This window comes from Thalassophryne amazonica, chromosome 23 (genome assembly GCF_902500255.1).
Source record: "Thalassophryne amazonica chromosome 23, fThaAma1.1, whole genome shotgun sequence".
Classification (NCBI taxonomy): domain Eukaryota; kingdom Metazoa; phylum Chordata; class Actinopteri; order Batrachoidiformes; family Batrachoididae; genus Thalassophryne; species Thalassophryne amazonica.
In genome coordinates, this window is record NC_047125.1 from 34,552,924 (window position 1) to 34,579,580 (window position 26,657).

At 44.0% G+C, this 26,657-nt stretch overlaps 1 protein-coding gene across 3 annotated transcripts in view; it reads left to right on the forward strand.

The window, feature by feature from the left end:
- Window positions 1-26,657, forward strand: part of rbpjb (recombination signal binding protein for immunoglobulin kappa J region b) — a 55,587-nt gene that overhangs the window by 16,231 nt on the left and 12,699 nt on the right. For 2 of the 3 annotated variants that reach the window (XM_034164092.1, XM_034164094.1), the window contains exons 2-5: window positions 14,932-14,970; window positions 22,126-22,221; window positions 24,109-24,274; window positions 24,366-24,540. In XM_034164092.1, coding sequence (XP_034019983.1) covers window positions 14,932-14,970; window positions 22,126-22,221; window positions 24,109-24,274; window positions 24,366-24,540 — 476 coding nt within the window. Of the gene's footprint in view, window positions 1-10,171; window positions 10,191-14,931; window positions 14,971-22,125; window positions 22,222-24,108; window positions 24,275-24,365; window positions 24,541-26,657 lie in introns of those variants that run through there. The other variant, XM_034164093.1, reaches the window with a different exon arrangement.

A 26,657-nucleotide genomic window follows, 5' to 3' on the forward strand; every position in this document is an offset into this window, starting at 1 on the left:
CTCTGACTGACATTCTTTATTCATCAGTGCTCAGTTTGATCTCCTGGGAAATCATAAAGATTTATTTTTATATTCTAGCAGAATCGAGGGAAGACGTGTGTGTTACAGGTTGGGAGTTGTGGCATCACACTGATGACATCACATCATGATGTCAGTGATGGACAGTGGTATCAACCAAAGCACAGCCCTAATCCGTAACCTGACTCGGTGCTGTAGGTTCACTCAATTTATTTTTTAAATTCATTTCATTTATATAGCGCACAAAGTTGACTCAAGGTGCTTCACATAAGTAAGGTTAGACTTTACCAACTCCTAGAGCGAGCACACAGGTAACAGCGTTAAGGAAAAACTCCCTCTGATGATTTCAGGAAGAAACCTCAAGCAGCCCAGACTCAGAGGGATGACCCTCTGTTTGGGCCATGCTGCTGACACAATTGACAATACAGATATACAGGAAATTTTGAGGAATTTTGAGGTTCATGAAGAAGGACCTTTGTTTTAAATGTATGGGAAATAGTTGTTGCCATACGGGAATTTCAAACGCAATCCTGATACACAGGAAAATACTGGATCATAATTAATATAGGTAGTGCAAAACAGCAACAACAAAAAGCTAGCCTGAGAGATTACAAAAAATGAAAAAAAAAAACCCAAACAGTTTAATAACTTAATTATTTGTTCCTTGTACTGACAACAAAGCTCAAGCCTCCATATTGTTTTCAGAGTTCATCAAGTGACTGCAGTTTTCAGATTTGCAACTTATGATTTCTGAGTCGTCATGAATGCAGCATTATCATGAAGCTGTTAATAGACCTGGAAGTCACGACTTCTACACCAGACGACACTCAAACAAGACACCGTGTGATCTTGTCATATCTGACAATGATCTGTGACACTTTTCTTTGGCCAGCTTTCATTTTTGTTACCAGCAGTAACGTTGTGTCATTGCTCTCTGTGTCTAACCCGATGTTCTACCGAGGTGAAGCACTGGTTCCTCATCCGCTTCAAACCAGCAGGAGAGCATTCGGAGTGCCTGTGTGTGTGTGTGTGTGTGTGTGTGTGTGTGTGTGTGTGTGTGCGTGTGTGTGTGTGTGTGTGTGTGTGTGTGTGTGTGTGTGTTCACTGTTGGTATTGACACTTTTATGAGTATCTAATCTGATGATAATTTTTAGTATCCATATTTTTGTTTTTGTTTTTAAATAGTGGGAAATCACAGAAAATATTGACATTATGATCTGATTATGAACCGATGTTGCTTGAGGGATGTTGTGTCTGCCAGAACAGGCACCGTCGTGTCAGTGTGACTTGGGATTCTGCTCTCACTGCTCCCACTTGGCTGGTGTGATTGTTTGCGTTCATGGTGGCACATGCCAGGCGGCGCTGCCAAGCACAGAGCAAACGGTGGACGCCTCCTCAGGACACATCTGTCCATTGTGTGGGTCTTCAGCAGGCTGTCCGTCCACACTTATTCTCCTAATTACAGCTTCCTCCTCTGGGACTCCGCCCCTTTCATGCACGTTCCTCAGGTTAACTTTGTGTTTTGGTGATTTGAGTTAGTAACTCGATGGCTTTCACTAATTAAATGTTTGATTGGTGTGTGATGTCAACGCTGCAGGCCACACACAGAAAGACTGTGTGTGTGTGTGTGTGTGTGTGTGTGTGTGTGTGTGTGTGTGTGTGTGTGTGTGTGTGTGTGTGTGTGTGTGTGTGTGTGTGTGTGTGTGTGTGTGTGTGTGTGTGTGTGTGTGTGTGCGTGCAGGTATTTGTCAACGGGCTGCCAGCGCTCATGTAGCCAACAGGCTCAAATTTCCACTTTACTCTGGCTGAGCCTGAACACATTCATTACTTGGTGAGACATGCCGCCCATCTCGCCGTGTCTGATGATCAGGACACCGTGCCACTGTACACGTCAGACTTGGGTTTAACCAGGAAAACACTCAACACCTGTCCACAGCGCACTGATGGGTTTTGGCAGGGTTTCACCACAGTAACATTAGTAGGCATGTGCACGCAAGTAATACACCAGGAAATGTCTTTAATTTGTTTTCCTTCTTGAGGAAAAACTCGGACTAGTTAGCAGAGCAACAGTGCTAATTTAAGTTGACCCCACCCTCCGCCGCACTGGAAGCACACGTTACCCTATGAGCTGTCAGATCTGTGAAACAGTCTCATGTTTCTGCAAACAAATCCTGGGTTTGTGTGTGAGTTTGTGTACCATCTCGACACCGGAGGCTTAGTTAAACACACAGCGTGTGTTCAGGTGTGATGAATATTCTGTTCCAGGTGTGGCCCAGCTCTGCAGAACCCCACTCTGATCTTCACTGTGCAGCAGCTGTGCGCACATAAAGTCCAAACTGTGTATGACAATAAGTCTGTGTGTTGTTTTGTGTATTTCCAGGCAGGGTTTGTGTGTCTGGTGTGGCTGTACGGACTGGTGGTGTTGGTAATGAGGTGTATGCTCACTCGGAGGAGTCGTGATATCTGCTATCAACCCTCCGGCAGGGAAACCAGACACCTTTTTCCAGGCCCGATCCCTCATCCCGTCTTTGTCTGCAGGTGTTTGTCTCGGCACTGTCCCTGAGCTCTCATATCTGTGTAAAACACAAATTCACCTCAGCTGTACTGTAGTTTCATATTCACACGGGATCCACAGCACAAGATTCAGCAGTTTGAGGGGAAAAAAGACTGAAATGGATTATTTGTTGTCAATGGACTTTACTTTTTAAATAGTTTGTGTGTTTGTTTATTTTTTTAAACTTGATTCATGACAAACACAATATTTCACAATAACGGTTTTAATGCCAAGATACTCAAATGTGTCATAGTTTTTTTTTTGGGGGGGGGGGGGGGGGGGGACTATATATCGTAATGCAAACAAAACCAGGAAAATCTAAATACAACCCCTGGCAAAAATGATGGAATCCCCGGACTCGGAGGATGTTCATTCAGTTGTTTAATTCTGTAGAAAAAAAGCAGATCACAGACATGACACAAAACTAAAGTCATTTCAAATGGAAACTTTCTGGCTTTAAGAAACACTATAAGAAATCAGGAAAAAAAATTGTGACAGTCAGTAACGGTTACTTTTTTAGACCAAGCAGAGGGGAAAAAATATGGACTCACTCAATTCTGAGGAAAAAATGATGGAATCATGAAAAACAAAAGAACGCTCCAACACATCACTAGTATTTTGTTGCATCACCTCTGGCTTTTATAACAGCTTGCAGTCTCTGAGGCATGGACTTAATGAGTGACAAACAGTACTTTTCATTAATCTGGCTCCAACTTTCTCTGATTGCTGTTGCCAGATCAGCTTTGCAGGTTGGAGCCTTGTCATGGACCATTTTCTTCAACTTCCACCAAAGATTTTCAATTGGATTAAGATCCGGACTATTTGCAGGCCATGACATTGACCCTATGTGTTTTTTTGCAAGGAATGTTTTCACAGTTTTCGCTCTATGGCAAGATGCATTATCATCTTGAAAAATGATTTCATCATCCCCAAACATCCTTTCAATTGATGGGATAAGAAAAGTGTCCAAAATATCAACGTAAACGTGTGCATTTATTGATGATGTAATGACAGCCATCTCCCCAGTGCCTTTACCTGACATGCAGCCCCATATCATCAATGACTGTGGAAATTTACATGTTCTCTTCAGGCAGTCATCTTTATAAATCTCATTGGAACGGCACCAAACAAAAGTTCCAGCATCATCACCTTGCCCAATGCAGATTCGAGATTCATCACTGAATATGACTTTCATCCAGTCATCCACACTCCACGATTGGTTTTCCTTAGCCCATTGTAACCTTGTTTTTTTCTGTTTAGGTGTTAATGATGGCTTTCGTTTAGCTTTTCTGTATGTAAATCCCATTTCCTTTAGGCGGTTTCTTACAGTTCGGTCACAGACGTTGACTCCAGTTTCCTCCCATTCGTTCCTCATTTGTTTTGTTGTGCATTTTCGATTTTTGTGACATATTGCTTTAAGTTTTCTGTCTTGATGCTTTGATGTCTTCCCTGGTCTACCAGTATGTTTGCCTTTAACAACCTTCCCATGTTGTTTGTATTTGGTCCAGAGTTTAGACACAGCTGACTGTGAACAACCAACATCTTTTGCAACATTGCGTGATGATTTACCCTCTTTTAAGAGTTTGATAATCCTCTCCTTTGTTTCAATTGACATCTCTCGTGTTCGAGCCATGATTCATGTCAGTCCATTTGGTGCAACAGCTCTCCAAGGTGTGATCACTCCTTTTTAGATGCAGACTAACGAGCAGATCTGATTTGATGCAGGTGTTAGTTTGGGAATGAAAATTTACAGGGTGATTCCATAATTTATTCCTCAGAATTGAGTGAGTCCATATTTTTTTCCCTCTGCTTGGTCTAAAAAAGTAACCGTTACTGACTGCCACAATTATTTTTCCTGATTTCTTATAGTGTTTCTTAAAGCCAGAAAGTTGCCATTTGAAATGACTTTAGTTTTGTGTCATGTCTGTGATCTGCTTTTTTTTCTACAAAATGAAACAACTGAATGAACATCCTCCGAGGCCGGTGATTCCATAATTATTGCCAGGGGTTGTAGAATGAAATGTAGACGTAGTCGTGGAGGGTTTTTGACAAGTACTTAAAATAAAAGTGGATACTAATTGTGTGCATGCACAGTGGTGCAACGGTTAGCATTTTCGCCTTGCAGCAAGAAGGTCGTGGGTTAAATCCCACCAGTGTTCACTTCCTTTCTGTGAGGACTTTTCATGTTGTCCCCATGTTTCCTGTCCTCCCACCATCAACACTACCACATTACCACAAGGTCACCCAGTGTAGAGCCTGTGCAGATAAAAGAAGGCAAGGACAGAAGCTTTTTACTGTGCACGTGAACAGTTGTGCACGCAGGGGTTCAATGATTGTGAAGAAAATAACTTGAAGTGCTTTGATCTGGTTTCCAGCCAATGAGGTGGAATGATTGACAGTTAACCAAAGACGATGCAGTTTGGTTTTGAGGTGAATCTGATCAAAGTCAAGGTGACAGGAAAGGTCAAATTTTGGCCCTGTGTTGATTAGGGTTGGGTACCGAAACGCGGTGCCAATAGAGCACCGGTTCCAACGTAAATGGTAGTAACAAGACCGAATAAGAATGAAAATTTCGGTGCCTGACTTTTTTTTTCTTCATCAGCCGAAAGGGGGCGACCGACCACGGTGTTCCGGCGTCAACCTGCGTGACGTCAGCGCCGCATTAGTTGATGAGAACTGATAGCGAGAGGATCAATAAAAATGCCGAAGGCGAAACGCTCCAAAGTTTGGCTTCATTTCACACCCAAGGGCAACGACTCTGCGACGTGCCACAGATGTCATAAAACAATTGCATGTAAGGGAAGTAACACATCAAATTTGATGAACCATCTGGCCAGTCACGGAGTTTATTTGAAAGCTGAACAATGTACGGTGTTTGATAAACTGCGCAACGTTTCACGGCCCAGCACTTCGGCAGCAGGAGCTGCAGGGCAAATTGAAGAAAGTCCCACTCCCAGCCCTGCTAGTGTGGCGTTGCACATCACCGATAATATTTTGTTCCATATTTGTGTTATATTTATATTAAAGTGATTGTTCGGGTTATTGTTCTATTTCATATTATGGACATTTTATTTTATATTTATTTATTATCATCATATGTTTTATTTATATTGTTTAAAGATTTACAGCAACTTAATATTATGTTTCAATTTTATTTAGGAATAAAACGGTATTGTTTTTTTTTTTTTGACAAAGTGTGTGCAGTTCATTTTTTTTTAAAGTACCGGTTCGAGAACCGTTTAAGCACCGGTATCGTTTAAAAAATACAGAGTAGGCACCGGTATCGGATAAAACCCAACCGATACCCAACCCTAGTGTTGATTCATAGGGGATGTTTAGAGTGACCTGCTTACAGACACACCTTATGCTCACTGTTAAACACTAACAGTGAAGTCATCACCTTTGGCCACATGACCCTTGACCTTGGTTGACCAGCGTCAAGGGTGAGATGTCCTCCACGGTCTGAAGGCAGAATCACATCTCATTTCACCTGTAAACATGTCCTGAAGATACTAAAACATCCGTCTTACTGTTTCCCACAGGATTTAAGCCTGAGCCCAGAGCGCTTCCTCTCCCTGGATGTCAGAACACAGACTGATACTTCAGGCTGAGAATTACCTCTGCGTCTGGAAGTGACACAGATGCCTCGTTAGTCTGTGTTTTCATGGCACTTGTGTTAAAACGTGTTTGAGGGTGTTGTGAAGTGTTTCCTGTCTGTAATGAAGATAAATGGTGTGTCCGGTGCTGAGGAGGATTTATGCTCCTCCAGCAGGATGCTGAGTTAAGATGTTGCTGTGTCAGACACAGACTATAACTTGCTGATGATGTTCACACCCTCAGAAACCTGAAACTGTGTCCAGGCTGTGGAACATAAAGACACGAAGACCTGCGGAAATCAGTCAGATTGAAAAGTTCAGAAAACACGTGAGACTCAAGTCTGCACTCGTCTGATTTGTTAGAGAACGAGGTGTATCACAGCAGAGCCAGTCTCTCTCTCTCTGTGTGTGTGTTCGAAGCTGACGTCTTGTTGGTGTCAGGTCAGGCGCAGGCCGCCAAGGTCATATCAGGTGTATTTAGGTCTGTTCTGAGCCTTCGGGTGTTGATGTGTATTTTTTCCTCTTCACTGTGGGACTGTCAGTCACACACACACACACACACACATATATATATGTGTGTATATATATATATATATATATATATATATATATATATATATATATATATGTGTGTGTGTGTGTGTGTGGCTTGGATCACAGAGAAACCAGTAAGAGCTGACATTTGCTGTTTTGTATGTTTATATAGTTTGGGTCAAGGATGAAAGCTGCGAAAACAAAGTTGATAGGAGTAATGTTTTTGGACAAATGAGCAATTATAGCTAACCAATTAAACAATGGACATTGCGCTGCAGTGCACCATGGGAGTTCAGGTTTTGGGGGTTTTAAAATGTTTTTATTTTGGCTCATGATAGTTTAACAGTGTTGTTAGTGTTGTAGTTCAATTGATTTAGTCAGTTTAGTTAAGTGTCATGTTACTGTTATGAATGTAAACTGTACTGCGTGTCATGTCTTCCACCGTCTGTCTGTAGGTGTGTTTAAAAAAAAAAAAGCACCTGCTTGCAGTAGATTGCAGAAAAGACAGAAAGGTGTGTGTGTGTGTGTGTGTGTGTGTGTGTGTGTGTGTGTGTGTGTGTGTGTGTGTGTGTGTGTGTGTGTGTGTGTGTGTGTGTGTGTTTAATTTTGATCATGGGCAAACTGTGGAGACCTGACATTCTCCATTTGGTATGTTTATGTATTTTGGGTCAAGGATGAACGCTGCCAAAATGGAACTTGAATTTTGAAGAAACTACGGATATTAGCTAACAACTCTGAACAATTGACATTGATAATTACATTCTGGTCTCGCACGTCATTCCAGCAGTGGGTGGTAGATCATCTTTATATTATAAGCATTAGCATGTGCATGCATGATTTTATTTTGTGAGTTCAAGTACATAATATAATTGTAAATACATGATACAAGAAAGTGAAAACACACCACAATATTTCCATTGTGGTCCATTTAAAAATCAAATGACTAAATAAGAGTTAAAATGAAATAATAATCCTGATATTAATAATAGTGTGTATATGATAACAAGAACGTAAAAATGTATAAATACATTGACAGTAAATTCACATTAAAAAGTAATGTAATTAACAGGAAATAAAAGGCTTGAGTTGACTTCTTCTTTCAGTGATGAAGGCTTTCTGGAAATTCCTAGAAATCTGGGTTTTTACTTAAGTGGTGAACGTTTATGGGTTATTTTACATTTTACATCAGAATCCATTAATGGTCCACACCCAGACAGTTGGTGGCAATAATGTACCGTGTTGGCTTGCAAACCACCAATAAACTCGAAAGAAGAAGTGTTAATTTAGCTTTCCTGGCCTGCGTCGGAGTTTGTATTTGTAAAATTGTTTGGAAACGTCTCTGATGAGACGCCACAGTGGATATTAAGTGTGACATTTTCACGTTCAGAGACTGAAGGATTAATGTAACGTGTCGCCGCTCGTCCACACAGCAGCCAATGAGAGACGCCGTTCCAGATTTTACCATGAACTGCGTGCCGTGCTGAAACTACAAAACAAATTAATGAAACATTGTTCTGCTGTGCGAGATGATTTAAAGTTCAGCAGAAAATGGGTCTGGTTTGAAGAAAAGGACCCTTTTGTTAGTCATGGTTTATACAGGAAAGTCAACACTCCGGTAAGTTTTTGATCTTATTATGTCATGTTTCAAAATCTGTCTGGGAAGAATTTACTTCAAATTGTCTGGAATGTAAACTCTAAATCTGCATTTTATGCTTCTTCTGGACAAAAGCTTTTTGAAGATTTGGGCTAAAAAATCAGAAACATGATGGCAGATTTGACAATTTTGAAAAGAGGGGACGGCCTGTCTTGTGATGACGATGTGAAGAACCAGTTTAGATGGCAGTGGATAGAGGAGAAAGACAAGAATGGAGATTTATGTGTCTTACTGTGTCAGGAAAACAAACCGGGGAGGTAAGAAGTATTTTTTATTTATCACTTGCATTACGCATAAGACAACAAATTTTGTACGTATATTAAATTGCAAAGTGAACAGTATGAGTGAATAAAATATTAGCCTTTGACATCATCAAAAAAGTAATTAAAAACAAAATAGCCCTGAGTTCATAATTTGATTGTGTTTTTAAACTGAGGATGTGTGTGCCGTCAGTCTGGTCCAGAACAGTTTCACATTTGACACAGTGCAATGGGAGTGCTTGTGGTTCCTTAGAAAGGGGGTGGAGCTAGTGAACCTTTACACAGTCTCAGAGTTTGGGGTGAATGAACTCACCAGGGTTGGAAACAAAAAGCTGCAGCAACTCCAGACGTACGTGGAGAACAGTGCACAAGTGGCATCAAACCAGTGACCTTCTGTTTGGGACCAAGTGTGCTGTTCAAGATAAGAGAGTCTAAGAGCTTTATATTTTTTTCTGGCGTTCTGAGGCTGGACAGCAGGTCACAGGGTGTCACTCACAGATAAGCCCCAACCTCCAGTGCTGAAAAATGAAGTCAATGCAGAAGGGTCAAATCTTGCAGTTCCTTGAATGGCCACTTGAGACGGGCTTGAAAATCATGATGGCAGTGCTAAAATACACAAAATTTACAGTAGAAATAAACAAGTTTCCAGCCTGAGATGAATCTTATTTTAACTTAATGAATAAATAGGGGTGTGGTTGCTTTGAGCGATAGCTATGTGCCGGAGTCTGGACCCGCTAACTGGCTGCTAGCTGCTGTGAATGCAACCTGGTAGAGTCAACTGTTTGTCCGTTCTGAACATTTTATTACAAATATTTGATCATGTGATTAATTTTAATAATGGGCCATCAAAGAAGTCAGCGATCCAGTATTTCTGTTGAGTGATATTTTAGTATTATTATCACTTTACCAGGGTGTTGCTAGGCTGGTATCGTAGATTTATGTCAATGCTACCTGGCTATACCCACCCGCTGTGCGTAAACAAATGACGTCATAGCGCGCAGAGGGGGAAAAAAAAACCTGTCCGCAGAGGAATGAATGAATGAGAATGAAACACCTGTGCTAAAGTTAGCCTGTTAGCTGTAGCTTTGTGTGTTTGGGAACTGAGAACTGGGCATCACGTCTTTGCTTGTCACGCCCAACTCCACCTCTTTTCCTGTGAGGTGGGCAGAGTCAAACAATGCCAAGATGGCACCATTTGGATCCGCCCTGTTTGATCTTGAGAAAACCTGCTGATGACATCACAGAGGGTGTATTCAGGTTTATACAGTTTCTGGTGATAAGGTGACCTTTGCCCTCAAAGGTGACACTGTGTGAATGTGACCTCGGACAGAGCAGATGCATTTTTGTTGGTGCAGCTCGACCTGTTGTGGTTTCTTGCGTGTGGTTTTCGTTGTCGTGCTTGTTTGTTAACGTGTTAAAGTCGCCTCCTGGAATGTGACAGAATGAGCCGAGTGCGGTTTGTAACAGAACCTGAAACCACAGATCATCACTTCTGGCCTCCTTTTGTGACTTCACAGTGCAGCGTGCGTGCACACGTGCGTGCGTGCACAGAGCAGTGATGGAGATGGAGAGATGTGAGTGTCTTTAATAAAACAAGTGTCTGTCTGCTTGACGTGCAGCGGCTCAGCTTCACCTTCTGCTTCTTCCTGCACCACGCTGGCTTTTTGCCTCGCCGTTAATCTTGCCCTACACGCTCCCTGCAGTATCCCTTCCATCCTCACTCCCTGCTCACGGTGGAGGGTTGCTGAGGAGGAGCAGAGCGCCGTCTGGAATCCATTAGCCGTTTGAGGCATGGCCGCCTGACTGTGGGAACCTTATTGATTGGCCTCCTTTAAAACCATCCCACCTCCACGCTCTCGCACACATCACTCTCTCACTCGCTCTTAGAGGCTCTTTTGCCGCCTCATCTTTATTTTGTGCCTTTTCACTTCTGTGTTTGCTTACTCTACACTCTGTTTGCCTACTTGGTGCGATGTCTGCACGCCAGAAGCCTGCGCGCCGCTGACTGATGCACCGTCTGTGTGTTTATTGATGGCATGTCAAACGTATTGACACACTTTGCACCGCTGCACCGAGTTACCACATCCTGCGTAAACACAAACCCTCTCCTCACACATGCTGCCTGTACCTGCGTGTGTGTGTGTGTGTGTGTGTGTGTGTGTGTGTGTGTGTGTGTGTGTGTGTGTGTGTGTGTGTGTGTGTGTGTGTTACATCCATGAAGCAGTTTGTATTTAATCTGACTTTATGTCAAAGATGACAAAATGAGATGTCGAGCTCCGACGTAACGGCACAGTGTGCCGTAGAAAACGTGTTGTGGCAGAGCTCAGGTGACTGTTACAGATCTGCCACAAGGGGGCTCTGATGAGTTAGGTTATTTATTGATGAGCTATTAGTTGGGAGTGACGTGGTTGCTGTCTCCACATGATTACGTTTTAGAACACATCAGTCAAGGTCAAGTAAAACACCTTTACCAGTGTGGCTCTGATCCAAAGCTCAAATTGATCAGTACATCATTTGTCATCATTTCACGTTGTTATGTGATAGTCTGTCCAACAACAACAACAACAAAATAACCCCACAAACGAGTCGTTTGTCTTTTTTTCAGGCAATGTGTGAAATTAACTGAACATGTGGAGTAAGTAATTTTTCTAAGCAAAATGTAACTTTTTTAAAAGCACATTATAAATCCCATTACTCCACTAATGCTAAAGTTAGACTGTTAGCATTGCGTTATGTGACGCTTCTTGCTAACACTGGAGGCCCTTTAGTGAGTTGTAATGCCACTGTTAGCGTGCAAGTATCACATGTGATGCGAATGGGTTTTCATGCTAATATTAGCATTTATATATGCAAGAACATAGTGAGAAAATGGAAGACCACAGGCACAGTACTTGTTAAGGCCCAAAGTGGCAGGCCAAGAAAAATCTCAGATAAGCTGAAGTGAAGGATCGTGAGAACAGTCATAGTCAACCCACAGACCTGCTCCAAAGACCTACAACATGATCTTGCTGTAGATAGTGTGTCTGTTCATCGTTCAACTATACAGCGCACTTTGCACAAAGAGATGCTGTATGATGCTGTAATGCAGAAGCCTTTTCTGTGTACACGCCACAGAGTTGTTTGAGGTATGCTAAAGCACATTTGGACAAGCCAGCTTCATTTTGGAATAAGGTACTGTGGACTGATGAAACTAAAATTGAGTTATTTGGACATAATAAGAGGCGGTATGTATGGCAGAAAAAGAACACAGCATTTCAAGAAAAACACTTGCAAGAAAAAAAACACAATAAAAAATTTGGAGGTGGTTCCATCATGCTCTGTGGCTGTGTGGCCAGTGCAGGTACTGGGAATCTTGTTAAAGTTGAGGGTCACATGGTTTCCAGTCAATATCAGCAGATTCTTGAGAACAATGTTCATGAATCAGTGTCAAAGTTGAAGTTGTGTCGGGGCTGGATCTTTCAACAAGACAACGACCCTAAACACTGCTCAAAATCTACTAAGCCATTCATGCAGAGGAACAAGTACAACATTCTGAAATGGCCATCTCAGTCCCCAGACCTGAATATTATTGAAAATCTGTGGTGTGATTTTAAGTGGCCTGTCCATGCTCAGAAACCAACAAACCTGAGATGTTTTGTAAAGAAGAATGGTCCAAAATACCTTCATCCAGAATCCAGACTCTCATTGGAAGCTATAGGAAGCATTTAGAGGCTGTTATTTCTACAAAAGGAGGATCTACTACATACTGATGTACTTTTTCTGTTGGGGTGCCCAAATTTATGCACCTGCCTAATTTTGTTTAAATAATTATTTCTCACTTTCTGTAAATCCTATAAACTTCATTTCACTTCTCAAATATCACTGTGTTCATCTGCTGTATTTAACTGAAATTTCTGATCCAAACAACCAATGATTTATAAAAGGAAAATCATGGAAATCATCAGGGGGGCCCAAGCTCCCCTGATGATTTCAACCGTATATTATAAACACTATGACGAAACAAAACTACAAAAGTACTGTTATTTTGGAGATTTTATATGCTTTACTAATTTAATCAATTCACAAAACATATATTTTAAGTGTATTTATTAGGTGGACTTTGAGCTTTAAGGTTATCTGCCCACTGATGAAATAAAGGCGTGCTTCAAGAGAGGAAAAACACCGTATTTAAAAACGTGAGTGATAAGCAGAAACCAATTTAAAACTTGCAAATGAGTTTAGTGGCAGTTTTTCAGCCTTCTTCTGTGAAATGCTCTGAGTCACATTGTTTTTAATTGCTTCTGTAACACCGATCGCAGGGATTTCAAATGAATGAATAAATAAATAATACATTTTAGTTGTGTGTGTGTGTGTGTGTGTGTGTGTGTGTGTGTGTGTGTGTGTGTGTGTGTGTGTGTGTGTGTGTGTGTGTGTGTGTGAGACATGTATTTCCAGTTGAGTGGCGTTCCTCGCAGGTCGACTCGACAGGACCAGCAGCCTGTAATTCCCCTTGAGCGTGGCGTCATGTGCCCTACATATTTCCATTTTTGCAGAATGTGACGCATTTTGCAATTTTGACATTTTTGCTCACGTCAGTGCTTCCAAAAAAAAAAAAAAAAAGATGATGATGGCTGAACAGTTACAGTTTGCTATGAAATGCTGCAATTTTAGCTCAGAATGTTTTTAGGCGTGACTCAGCCAATGATTAGTCACGACACTTCACACACTTTGTTCTGACTCGAGGTGGATTTTGTAGAAGATAAGGTTCTAAAGAGGCGTGGCCAGAAACAGTCACCACAAACAGTGTACCCTGTGATAATTAATATGATTAGCATGTTTTAAACTAATTTGAAAGGTCCTGTGACTTGTACACCAAAAAGTCACATTGTTTGCTGATGACGATGATAATTATTGTTAATCATTTATATAGGTCTGTTCTATCAGTCAAAGCACTCAGCTAAATAGATTTCAGTAATAAAAGTGCATTATAATAATGTACAAAAATCCCAAATTAAAGCACAGAATTAAATAAGATTCATGCTTTTCTTGTAGCATTTCCAAAGCTGTGTTCCACCTTGACACTTGCACAAATTTGATCTGCGCACTGATCAAATTTGTGCAAGTGTCAAGGTGGCTTATGTCTTCTGTCCAGAAACCACATCAATTAACATCCAGTGTTGTCCAACGCTTTCATTTGTCCATCTTGCTTATTTTTGGAATTTAAGAATCCTTATGCTAAGTACCAGCTCAGACTGTGGTGTGCACACGTGCTACTGAATTCCCTTCCATTCTTAAACTCAGCCTCAGAGTAAATACTGAGTACTTCACTGTCATGAATGTTTGTTTTTCTATATGTAAAGTGGAGCAATGCTAAACTCCAAATAGGTTTACTCATTCCCACATTGTTTTTAGAATTGCACAGATTTTCATCTCGATGGGTTTGGGCTGGAAAATGAAGTAAAAATGTCTTTATTACGTCCTGCTTTTATGCACAGACTTAGAGCGTCGTGGTTAATGCCATCACACCGCCACATAAATGAGCAAAAATCTTCTTTCGGCTTCGTTACAGACCAGACATCTGATGTCTGTCCACAGACTGAAAGCTCAGGAGCACTGGACGTGTGTCCCACATCGTACGGCTGCGTAGTTGACTTTAGTCTTGCGGTCAGTTTTTCCTTGTCCCGGCTGTGCTGCCGGTCGCGCTGAAGCAGATGTTTGCTGCTGTTAAACGTGATTTGTGCAGAAATGAATGCAGCACCTGTTATCTCCTCAAGTACAGACGCGTGAGCCCTCCTGAAGCCCAGCGCTTTCCAAAAGGCTTCATATGGCCTCTGAGAAAATGAAATCTGCCCGCGGCTGTCTTCTAAACCGCTCCAGTGGAAGCAGCTTTGGGGATTCTGGGTCCGTGTTTACAATTCAGATGAGCAGCAGCAGCACACACCGACCCTGAGCGAGGAAAACCTGCATCTCTTATTACGCTGAACCAACTTCAGAACCGCAGCAGACACACACCAGGACGTACGTGTGTTTGTGTGGTCGGCTTTGCTGTTGAGTTGTTAGTTTATGTCTAAACTAGCTGGTTCCTCTTTGAGGAGCGGGTGTGAGTGTGAGTTCAGGGTCTGTGCAGCTGCACCAACCTGCCTGCAGCCACAAGCATGCAGAAATACACACGCCCACGCATCTCTGTGCACACTGTAACACCACACACACGCTCAAGGCCACAGCCGTGTGTGTGTGTGTGTGTGTGTGTGTGTGTGTGTGTGTGTTTACTCTGTCTGTGTTTGTTGTTGATAACCAGCCCTCTCATGTTTGTTTCTCACTTTGTGTCTTGTGCAGGAAGTTCGGGGAGCGCCCTCAACCACAGCGCCTAACAAGGTGAGCGTGCACACACACGTGCACTCTACTTTCCTGTGTGTGTGTGTGTGGTTACCGTCACATACTGAAGTCGGGAATTCAGTGTATTTAAACCTTTAAGGCTCTTTACAGTGTTGTTAAAAAGCGAGTTGAGTTCTTTAGTGCCGCTCGGTACCAGGACCAGTACCGGCGTGCAGAGGGACCTCATCCCAGCAGCTTGTAGCTGCTAGTGAAGTTTGGCAGAATGAAGAGCTGCTGACAGTGCCTGAAGGAAACTCAGAGCAGAAGATGGACAGAATTCTTCAGGCAGGTTTAGGTCCATAAGTAATTGGACCGTGACTCTGGTCCCAGTGGGTCTGATGTGGTTTCAGGTCTGCCTTCATTTCAGGGTTCTTACACTCATATAGAGTCAGAGGCCGCTCATGTTTATCAAGTAGAGTCTTTTAGTACTCAGGTCAGGTCCAGGAACAGGCCCTGAGATGCGTGTTGCTGAGTCCACCACACTGCAGGACCATCTCGGGTCCTGGGTGGGAAGCAGCATGGCCGACAGTTTCACTGTTGTCTGTTTCTCACAGATCTCTGGTTCAGTTGGATTTGAGTGAATGCTCATGTGGTCTTTGTGTTTTTTGGGGTTGTCAGTGTTCTATATCTTGTGGAAAACTCTATTTTTTTTTCTTCTTGATTGTTGGCAGTGATGGGTCCTACTGCCTGCAGGATGTTGTTGATCTTGCCAGATCTTATGAAAGGTTTTTTCTTTACCAGATAGGGGATTCTTATCATGAACCACATTTATTGGTGGTCTCTGAGTTCGTCAGAGTTCCTGCAGTCTCTTACAGTGTTTTGGAACTCTTGTGGGTTTTGGGCTCCATCCTGGCCTCTCATGTTGACAGTCGATGCTCTTTGGACCTTGTGTTTGTCCAGGAAGCACCACCAGGTTTTGATTACTGTTTGTTCTCGATCTTTGCAAGCGAGCGCAGACGATTGATTGATGTCGCAGCTTTCTGCTGGAGGATTGGGTTTGTGTGTGCGCTCATCTTTCTCACCAGGGGGAAAAAGGGCTGGTGTTGTGTGGAATAGTGGAGCTTGGTTTTGGAAAAAAAGGGGCCCGGCTCTTTTTGATGTGTCCTCCTCTTTATTCATGTGCTGCCAATCCGCTGGCTTGCGCTGCTCATTTGTCTAGTTTCAAACGCCAGAAATATGACTGACACGGAACCGTCAAAGGCACAAAACAGCGCTTCTCAGTGTCCGCCTGTCCTCGTCCAGCAGCAAGTTGTCAGGCAGCAGCATGGACGGCTAAAAGCACGCAGTCCTGTGTGAGGTTTAGAGGGCGGATAAAGGCAGCGGGTCCTGTGGGGTCACACTGTCAGGAAGGCTACTCACCTGGAAATACAAAACATGACACACAGGCTGATCCGCTGGCTCCTCCTCCAGGGGATTATTCTGCCAAACAACAAAGGAGGCTCGCAGTCCATCGCCAATAAATAAATAAACAAACACAGTTCCCCTCCCAAAGGTTCCCCCATGATGGACTGTTTAAAGTGGTGCCTTAACAGATCACTGTTGATCCCTGGTTCATATGGATCGCCGTCCATGGTTCAGCTCACATATGAACTGTAGATTGTCATGTTTACATAATAGTGTGAAAACCGGATTTGTTGTCATGGGGACTTGTTTTTAAAGTAATAATTGCTTAAATCTCAATGCAGAGCTGCAGTCAAAGCATGAGCACGGAAAAAGCAAGTTGTGTGTTGATGTGCACAGAGCGTGCTACACATACGAGGTCTGTTAGAAAAGTATCCGACCTTTTTATTTTTTTCAAAAACCATATGGATTTGAATCACGTGACGCATCAGCCAAGCTTGAACCTTCGGGCGCATGCGTGAGTTTTTTCACGCCTGTCGGTTGCGTCATTCGCCTGTGAGCAGGCTTTGTGGGAGCAGTGGTCCACCCCTCTCGTCGGATTTTTATTGCAAATAAATGTCTGAAGGATTTGGAGCTTTGCTGCATCAAATTTTTCCAGAAACTGTGAGAGACCTCCAGGTGGACACCATTTGGAAAATTCTGTTGGCTTTCAGGGACGATTTTATGGGGATTACACAGATTAAGGAGTGCTCCAGCTGGTTTAAAGACCGCCCACAGCTGCTGAGAGCACGCCGCGCTCCGAGCGCCGATCGACAGGCTGAAACATCCAGATCATTTCCAACGTGAAGGCTTTGTTGATCCGGGACGCCGTCTGACTTCCACAAAAATGGCAGGAGACGTGGACATCAGCACTTTTTTGGCACATTCCACTGTTACAGGAGTTTTTTCATGGAAAGAAAAGCGAAGGGATGCGCCACGGAGCTGCTCATGGCGCGGGACACAACCACCTCCATGTTGGTCTCACAGGACGGCTTTGAGATGGCTTTCAGACGGCTGTCGGTGGGTTTTCAGTCGTGTGACTATCAGAGAAATTGTGGATGAGCCTGGACATGCCAGAACATGTCCCGTGAGGCTTCATCACGGCGTTGCTTTGCGCCATGTGGCACCGCCGCAACGCGCTGAATTCCTCCGCTCTTCTTTCCATGACAAAAACTCCTGTAACAGTGGAATGTGCCGTTCATTTCCAAACTGGACGCTGTGTTTTATCCGGGACGTCCTTTGACTAGCACAGGAATTGCAGAAGACGTGGACATCAGCACTTTTTCAGCACATTGAGACAGACGTGCGGAGGAATTCTGCGTGTCGCAGCATGGCGCAAAGCAACGCCGTGAGGAAGCCTCACAGGACATGTTCTGGCATGTCCAGGCACATCCACAATTTCTTGGATACTCACACGACTGAAAACCCACCGACAGCCGTCTGAAAGCCATCTGAAAGCCGTCCTGTGAGACCAACACGGAGGTGGTTTTGTGCCGCGCCATGAGTGGCACGGTGGCGCATCCCTCCGCTTTTCTTTCCATGAAAAAAAACTCCTGTAACAGTGGAATGTGCCGAAAAGTGCTGATGTCCACGTCTCCTGCCATTTTTGTGGAAGTCAGACGACGTCCCAGATCAAACACAGTGAGAATGACTGGTCAAGTATGACGTCTCTGTTCCTGCTGGTATATAACTCTGTTTAACTTGTGACCAGTCACAGAGTGCCTGCTGGTTCATTGGTCTATGTTCCTGCTGGTATATAACTCTGTTTAACTCGTGACCACTCACAGAGTTCCTGCTGGTTAATTGGTTTCTCTTCCTGTTGGTATATAACTCTGTTTAACTCGTGACCACTCAGAGTTCCTGCTGGTTCATTGGTCTCTGTTCCTGCTGGTACATAACTCTGTTTAACTCGTGACCACTCACAGAGTGCCTGCTGGTTCATTGGTCTCTGTTCCTGCTGGTACATAACTCTGTTTAACTCGTGACCACTCACAGAGTGCCTGCTGGTTCATTGGTCTCTGTTCCTGCTGGTACATAACTCTGTTTAACTCGTGACCACTCACAGAGTGCCTGCTGGTTCATTGGTCTCTGTTCCTGCTGGTACATAACTCTGTTTAACTCGTGACCACTCACAGAGTGCCTGCTGGTTCATTGGTCTCTGTTCCTGCTGGTACATAACTCTGTTTAACTCGTGACCACTCACAGAGTGCCTGCTGGTTCATTGGTCTCTGTTCCTGCTGGTACATAACTCTGTTTAACTCGTGACCACTCACAGAATGCCTGCTGGTTCATTGGTCTCTGTTCTTGCTGGTACATAACTCTGCTTAACTCGTGACCACTCACAGAGTGCCTGCTGGTTCATTGGTCTCTGTTCTTGCTGGTACATAACTCTGTTTAACTCGTGACCACTCACAGAGTGCCTGCTGGTTCATTGGTCTCTGTTCTTGCTGGTACATAACTGTGTTTAACTCGTGAGTGCCTGCTGGTTCATTGGTCTCTGTTCCTGCTGGTACATAACTCTGTTTAACTCGTGACCACTCACAGAGTGCCTGCTGGTTCATTGGTCTCTGTTCATGGAAGTCTGAGTGGTGCTTTGCGTGGAGCGTTTCCTCTTTTGTCTCTTACCCGCTGCACCACCTGCTGCGTTGCTGTGTGTCTTTTCGACGGGTTCAGTGAATTGAAATGAAACTCAGCAGTGACATAAAACGTCTGTTTCAGCATGTTCTTTTGTCTAAATAAAGCTCAACCCAAATAAATCTGTCTGAGTGACTTTGTTTTTGTCACTTGTGCTCCTCGGCTGTATTGTCTTCAAACCTCTGGAAGCTGCCGGTTGAACTCGTCTCTGCTGTCCGCTGTGTGATGCGTGTATCCGTCCCATCAGATTACATCAGAGCATCAATTCCCTGCTTATGCACCTTGTGCTCAAGTAGTTTTTTTTAATTGTTTACATCCAGAGGCAGATGTGTGCGTTATGGGCTTTTATTGATTTTAAGCCTTAGTTGTAGGTGATGTTTTGGTATCTACCAGCACCAGCTTTGGAGTCTTTCACGTTAACTCCTGACGCTGTGCCGGCCCATCACCATCTGATTCATCATTTTTACCTGAGGCCAAAATATGGCTCCTTTCCAAATGCAGGACCAACAGACTGAAAAAGTCCTTTGTCCCTCAGGCCATCAGACTGTACAACTCCTCGCTCGGAGGGAGGAGGAGGAACAGGAAGACAGAGGACGGGAAGGAGAGCAACAGTAGGAGCCAGTAAACCAGTAGCGAGCAGTATTTCTGGTATTTATATTTATATTTGCAAACTGGTTTTTTTGTTTGTTTGTTTGTTTTAACTTTTATTTTTAACTTTCATTTTTGGGTCACAGACCTTGGACAAGTTCAAAGATGGCTAACATTCTTTCTACACACTCTTTCATTCACTGCATCCATTTTCTCTGTTGTGGCAGTGTTACGTTTACAGGGCGTAATTTCAGGATAATCAACTTCCAGGACATTGAAGGTAGCTGACCTCGGCCTACTTTCAGGATCAGAAGGTCACACTTTATGTTGGAGTTTGTCCGCCAGGGCAGTATATTGGCACTACTGCATGAGTTGGCCAAGTGAAACGTTGCATTTCCTACTTTTATGCTTGGACAGCCAAGGGTACTGTAGCATTCCGTTCTATACTTTTGTAGTGAATCAACAGTACGTCAGCCATTCTCATGTAAACACAAAAGGGCTTGAAACCTGTGCTGTTATTTATTCATTTTTGTTCTTAGCTTCTTTTTTATTTTGAGAATTTATTAGATTTTTTTTTCATATTTGTGAACTGCAATAAAAGCAGCAACAGTCTTAAAAGAAATATGGTGGAAATGATGGCTTTAACATTTTTACACTTTTTTGTTCATAATTTGGGTTTTGTTTATTTTCAGAGCCCCACTTGCAAGTAAAACCTTTGACCATTTGAATCGTCAGTTGTTTTCAAAAAGGTTGTTTTCTTTAAACAGTCATCAAAATAACATTTATCACAGCCAATAAAAAAAATATATATATATTTTCAGAGTTCCAGCTGTCCTTGAACTGATGACGTGAACGGAAGGTTTTCTTCAGGAAACATGAGCAAATCTAAACTTCAAATACGTGTCTCATTTTAAATTTAGCCACAAATACTCCATTTCTTACAAATCCTGTCGTTGTTAACTTAAGTGTCTCCACCAGAGTTTAATATTAACAATAGATCCTGTTGGTGTCTTGTCAGGCTGTGGTCCGTAGGTTTGTGTCTCATGGGATTGCAGCCCGCAGGTTTGTGTCATGTGGGCTCACTGCCTGCAGTTTTTTCTGACGTGGGGTTGCGGCCCGTAGGTTTGTCTGACGTGGGGTCGCGGCCCGTAGGTTTGTCTGACGTGGGGTCGCGGCCCGTAGGTTTGTCTGACGTGGGGTCGCGGCCCGTAGGTTTGTCTGACGTGGGGTCGCGGCCCGTAGGTTTGTCTGACGTGGGGTCGCGGCCCGTAGGTTTGTCTGACGTGGGGTCGCGGCCCGTAGGTTTGTCTGACGTGGGGTCGCGGCCCGTAGGTTTGTCTGACGTGGGGTCGCGGCCCGTAGGTTTGTCTGACGTGGGGTCGCGGCCCGTAGGTTTGTCTGACGTGGGGTCGCTGCTGAAAGACAACCACATTTGACTGCTGCTGGAATTTGACCATGTCAGACTCTAGAGAGGTTAGTTGCCATCGCTGACATATTTGCTAATGCTAACATGTTCTGAGGTGGGACTTGATTTGTCCGTGGTGCTGGAAGTTTTTAGATGACCTGGTCTTTACAGGTCATCGGCTCTTTGTCGTTGATTAAATTCCATTTCAAATTGGCTGTGACCTTTTCACCCTCAGTTTTTCATTGTGGGTGTTTGAAATGTTTGCTTGCATTATTTTGAAGCTGTAGAAGTTTGATTTGATTGGTTGGTTTATCACTGAGTTTTATTTTGACCACTGTGTTTCCATCTTGACTGACGATCGCGTGCTGTTTAAACGTGTAGTAAGTGTTCACAGTTCAGATTCTGAGATGAAGAAAAACGTCCTCATCAGTTCAGCAGAAAGAGAAACAACCTTCCAGGCTGCTGTTAAACTGATAAAGCACCATCCCAGTCGGCCCTGTGAGGGGCACCGTTCTCTCGTCTAACCCCAGGGTGTGGCGCAGCGCTGCGGGTCCTCTGAGCACGCCGGCGTGTCGGGTGTCACTGACATCTGTGCGTGTGTGGGGATCAGGTCACGCTTTGGGCTCATGTCCAAGTCTGTGGTGCATCTTAATTGTGCATCTGGCTTGACCTTTGTCCCCTGCTGTAAACTCTGCCAGCCCCTAAAATACTACAGTCACTTTAAGCGCTGCGACTTGTTTTTATCAGCGAGAGAGGAGACGGACTCAAGTCACTGCCGAGCGCAGCGCCTGTGAGTTTCAACTTGAACACAAGTTAATTTATGAAAAAAAAAAAAGTCAGCCCATCATCATAGTACCCCCCCCACCCCACCCTCACCCGTGCTCCTGAGTGGGTCATTAACGGATCAGTCCCCCCCCCCAACGGACCCAGCTGGGGAAGAAACGCGGCGCTTTGGCGAGCACATTGTGCAGGCTCTGAGGTCACTGTGAGTGCTTCCAACATGTCCTCATCCCATATTTTGCGCCCCCCCCCCCCCCCCCCCCCGATCAGCTTCAGGTTTCAACACAGGCGGAGTGGCTGTGTGACAGAATGACCTGTTAATGAACTTTTTCACTCTTCCCTTTTTGTTCTTCTCGCTCCACACACAGAGAAGCGATGAGGAATTACCTGAAGGAGCGAGGAGACCAAACCGTCATGATCCTGCACGCCAAGGTTGCACAAAAGTCCTACGGCAATGAGAAGAGGTGAGTAACCTGCAAACACGGTCTGCTTTCCATCTAACTCAGGAAAACGTCACCTCAGGGCCACTGTAGCTTGTGTGTGTATGGTGGCGAGCAGTGCGTTATTCGGTTAGTGGAGACAGATGCAGACTTGCACCTCCGGCCCTGTTGACAGACGTGGAAATCCCGCCGCATCAGGAGCTCTGGTATTTAGTTTTGCATCCAGGTTAATTTCCGACTCTTTAAAGGAAAGACTCTGTGTGGGCTCTTTTACAGGATGGACACGAGAGAGAAAATAAAGTTAGGTTAGAAAAAAAAATGATCAGGGAGGGAGCAGGGGGAGGAGCTAAAAGTGTCAAAGTGACAGAATGACACGTGGTGGGTCAGATGGAAGCAGTTCCAGTAGTGAAGTGGTTAGTGCGCTTGGTTTCAGTACGGAAGGTTCCCGGTTCAAGCCCCACCCTGGACACATTTCTCCATGTAATGTGGAGTTGCATCAGGAAGGGCATCTGGTGTAAAACTTGTGCCAATCAAATGTGGCGAACCCGAGTGGAAAAACAAGGGAGCAGCTGAAGGGTCTTACTATTCGTGTTATTAGTTTCACACCATGTGACCCCCTTAATAATGACCTTAGATGTAGGCGTGTCATTTGGTGCTCCACACCCCACATCGCTGTTAGCGTTGGCTGCCAGCCGCCAATAAACGCCACAGAAGAAGTTTCAGCTTCTTCACACGGTGATCTGTGACCCATAGAATACTAGGTTAGGATTTTATGTTAGAAATTTCTGAATTTTCTAGAATTGCCTCGGTTTTTGAAACCTTGCTCCTCCTTGGTCCTTCTCTTTCTCATTTTCAGGGTTTCACTTATTTTTAAACTTCACAGACATGTCAGTGTATGAGCTGGACGTCTTTAATTGTAATTTTAAAACTAAAAATCTGTCTGTTTACAGTTTTGTGTGTTTAATTAGTGCTTGTTAAGGCTTAAACGAGCTGGCAGCACTAAAGCAAAAGCCCGCTGGTTCACACAACACGATCAGAGGTTGTTGTTTTTTTTTTTTCTCCATGTGACTTCATAGCGAGTTATGTCAATAAGAAAAGTATTGAAAAGGTGTTCTGACTCAGACGTGGAGATCAGCAGAGCACGACCAAATAGTCATTAGGGGCCTCTGTCCTGTTATAGTTAGTCTCTTCAGCTGCTCCCTTGTTTGCACTCGGGGTCGCCACAGCAAATCCAAGGTGGATCTGCATGTTGAATTGGCACAGGTTTTACACCGGATGCCCTTCCTCACGCAACTCCACATTACATGGAGAAATGTGGCAGGGGTGGGATTTGAACCCGGAACCTTCTGCACTGAAACCAAGCGCATTAACCACTTGGCCACCACCCCTGACTGTTATGGGGTAAACTAATTCACCACAGTGTTGACGGTTTTGTGTAATCCACACCACGGTGTGCTGTGACATCAGTGATGACTTCGGCTCTGTGCCGTCAGTCTGTGTGATGTCACAGCTTTGTCATGCTGTGATGGGTCCATCTTTTAGTTCCATGCTGATGCACAGATCCTCGTGATGTCACAGCTCAAGGTCGTTATTTTGTTATCTAAACCGTTTTCTCTCTACGTTAAATTCTACATTAGATTAATTTTTTTAGTGTTGGTTTGTGTGATGATTTATCTGCCCACCAGCAGAAGAGAGATTAAACTGCACACAGCATAAAACTTTGACTGGCTGGTTGGTTCAAGTCTGCCCTCTGCTGGTGGAACATGATACTTCACAGTTTGACTTTTGTCCTTGAATGTGATCTTGTCATGTTTTTCTTGAAATCTGCATGAGAGATTAAGTGTGCACATGCACAGACGCACTCAGTGTTATGAGGTCGCATTGGTCATGGACCCGTGTGTGCGCCTGCAGGTTTTTTTGCCCGCCTCCCTGTGTGTACCTGATGGGCAGCGGCTGGAAGAAAAAGAAGGAGCAGATGGAGAGAGACGGCTGCTCGGAGCAGGAGTCGCAGCCATGCGCCTTCATCGGCATTGGCAACAGCGAGCAAGAGATGCAGCAGCTAAACCTGGAGGGAAAGGTAACCCCGCCTCCAACTGCTGCCCAGTTACTTAACACTTCCTGTTGATCTGTCACTCTGAATATGTGCATCTTGTTTCTGCTCTCACCAGAATTACTGCACAGCCAAAACCTTGTACATATCCGACTCTGACAAGAGAAAGCACTTCATGTTGTCTGTCAAAATGTTCTACGGCAACAGCGCAGACATAGGCGTCTTCCTCAGCAAGAGGATCAAAGTCATCTCCAAACCCTCCAAAAAGAAGCAGTCGCTCAAGAACGCAGACTGTGAGTCGGACACCAGCAGCACATTTCTGACCCCCTGAAACCTTTTTTTTTTTGTGACTTTTTTAAAATTAAACAATTATTAAGAGGTCTGTTTAGAAAAGTATCTGACCTTTTTATTTTTTTCAAAAATCTGATGGATTTGAATCACGTGTTCTTGCATGAGCCAACCTTGAACCTTCGTGCGCATGTGTGATTTTTTTCACGCCTGTCGGTTGCGTCATTTGCTTGTAAGCAGCCTTTGTGTGAGGATGGGTGGAGTTTCTCGTCGTTTTTTCTTTGCAAGGAAATGGCGGAACGACTGGAGCAGCGCGACTGCATCAAATTTTGCCAGAAACTGGGCGACAGCCAGGTGGAAACCATGCAGATTATTCAGACGGCTTTCAGTGACGATCCTCTGGGCATCACACAGATTAAGGAGTGGTACAACCGGTTTAAAGACGTCCGCACAACGGTGGAGAGCGAGCTGCGTTCTGATCGGCATCAACACGCTGAAACGACCGGATCATTTCCAAAGTGAACACTGTGGTGATGTAGGACCGTCATGTGACTATCCGAGAAATTGCGGAAGAGGTGGACATCGGCACTTTTTCGGCACATTCCACTGTGAAAGAAGATTTTGCCATGAAAAGAGCGGCGGCGAAATTCATCGGCACGAAGCTGATGGTGCAGCAACAGCGCCTCCGTGATGAAGACTCACAGGACATGTTGTGACATGCCCAGCTCGTCAACCATTTGGAAGATTCAGACGGCTTTCGGTGGCTTTTCAGTCGTGTGACTATCCGAGAAATTGTGGACAAGCTGGACATGTCAAGGCATGTCCTGTGAGGCTTCAACACAGAGGTGCTGTTGCTGCACCATCAGCTTCGTGCCGATGAATTTCGCTGAAACTCTTTTCATGGCAAAATCTTCTGTCACAGTGGAATGTGCTGAAAAAGTGCTGATGTCCACCTCTTCCACAATTTGTCTGATAGTCACACGACGGTCCCACATCACCACAGCGTTCACTTTGGAAACGATCCTGTCGTTTCAGCGTGTTGATGCCGACTGGAGCGCGGCTCGCCCTCCACCGTTGTGTGGACGTCTTTAAACCGGTTGTACCGCTCCTTAATCTGTGTGATGCCCAGAGGATCGTCACCGAAAGCCGTCTGAATAATCTGAATGGTTTCCACCTGGCTGTCGCCCAGTTTCTGGCTAAATTTGATGCAGTCGCGCTGCTCCAGTTGTTCCGCCATTTTCCTTGCAAAGAAAAAACGACGAGAGACTCCACCCATCCTCACACAAAGGCTGCTTACAAGCAAATGACGCAACTGACAGGCGTGAAAAAAATCATGCATGCGCACGAAGGTTCAAGGTTGGCTCATGCAAGCAAATGTGATTCAAATCCATCAGGTTTTTGAAAAAAATAAAAAGGTCAGATACTTTTCTAACAGACCTCGTATTTGCATGTTGACTTACTTTTCTCATCAGATATGTGGAAGTTTAACTTTGGTCATTTTAAAGAAGTTTGTCTCAGGTCCTGTGTCCATATAGTGTTGTTATTTCTTTCCCCCTGAGTTGCCAACATCTTTATTTTAATTGCTCTAAATAAGAATGGAGCATATAATACTAACCCTTCCTGCAGCTTCTCCTTCCATGTCACCATCGTGAAAGAAGCTGATTTTTGCCCACTTTGTCTACAGTCAGCTGATATTTCATCCAAAAAAAAACCCCAAAAATAATCCAACACAGTGGAGACAAAAAAAACTTAATCCATAACAGTAAATTGGACAGAGGCAACGTTCCTGCTGAGGGTGAGTGCGTTTATCACTGCAAACATAAAATGCTTATTATTGACTTTTCATTGTTGTCAAAGAAGAAATCCCACGAGTAGCACTTTTTGTTTTTGAGAACATGCTGAGATAAAGCTGAAGCTTCTTGTCACCTTCTCAGTGCTTTAATCCCACTACACACACACAAAAAGCAAAAACGAGCATGGGCAAAAAAAATTAGTCAGCACAACTAGTATTAAATGGTAAATAACTTTGTTTTTTATTTCACTGTTCTATCTGATACAAAGTGTTTTATAGATGTGTGCACACACACACACACACTTGGAATATCTTTGGGGTTAAAGACTT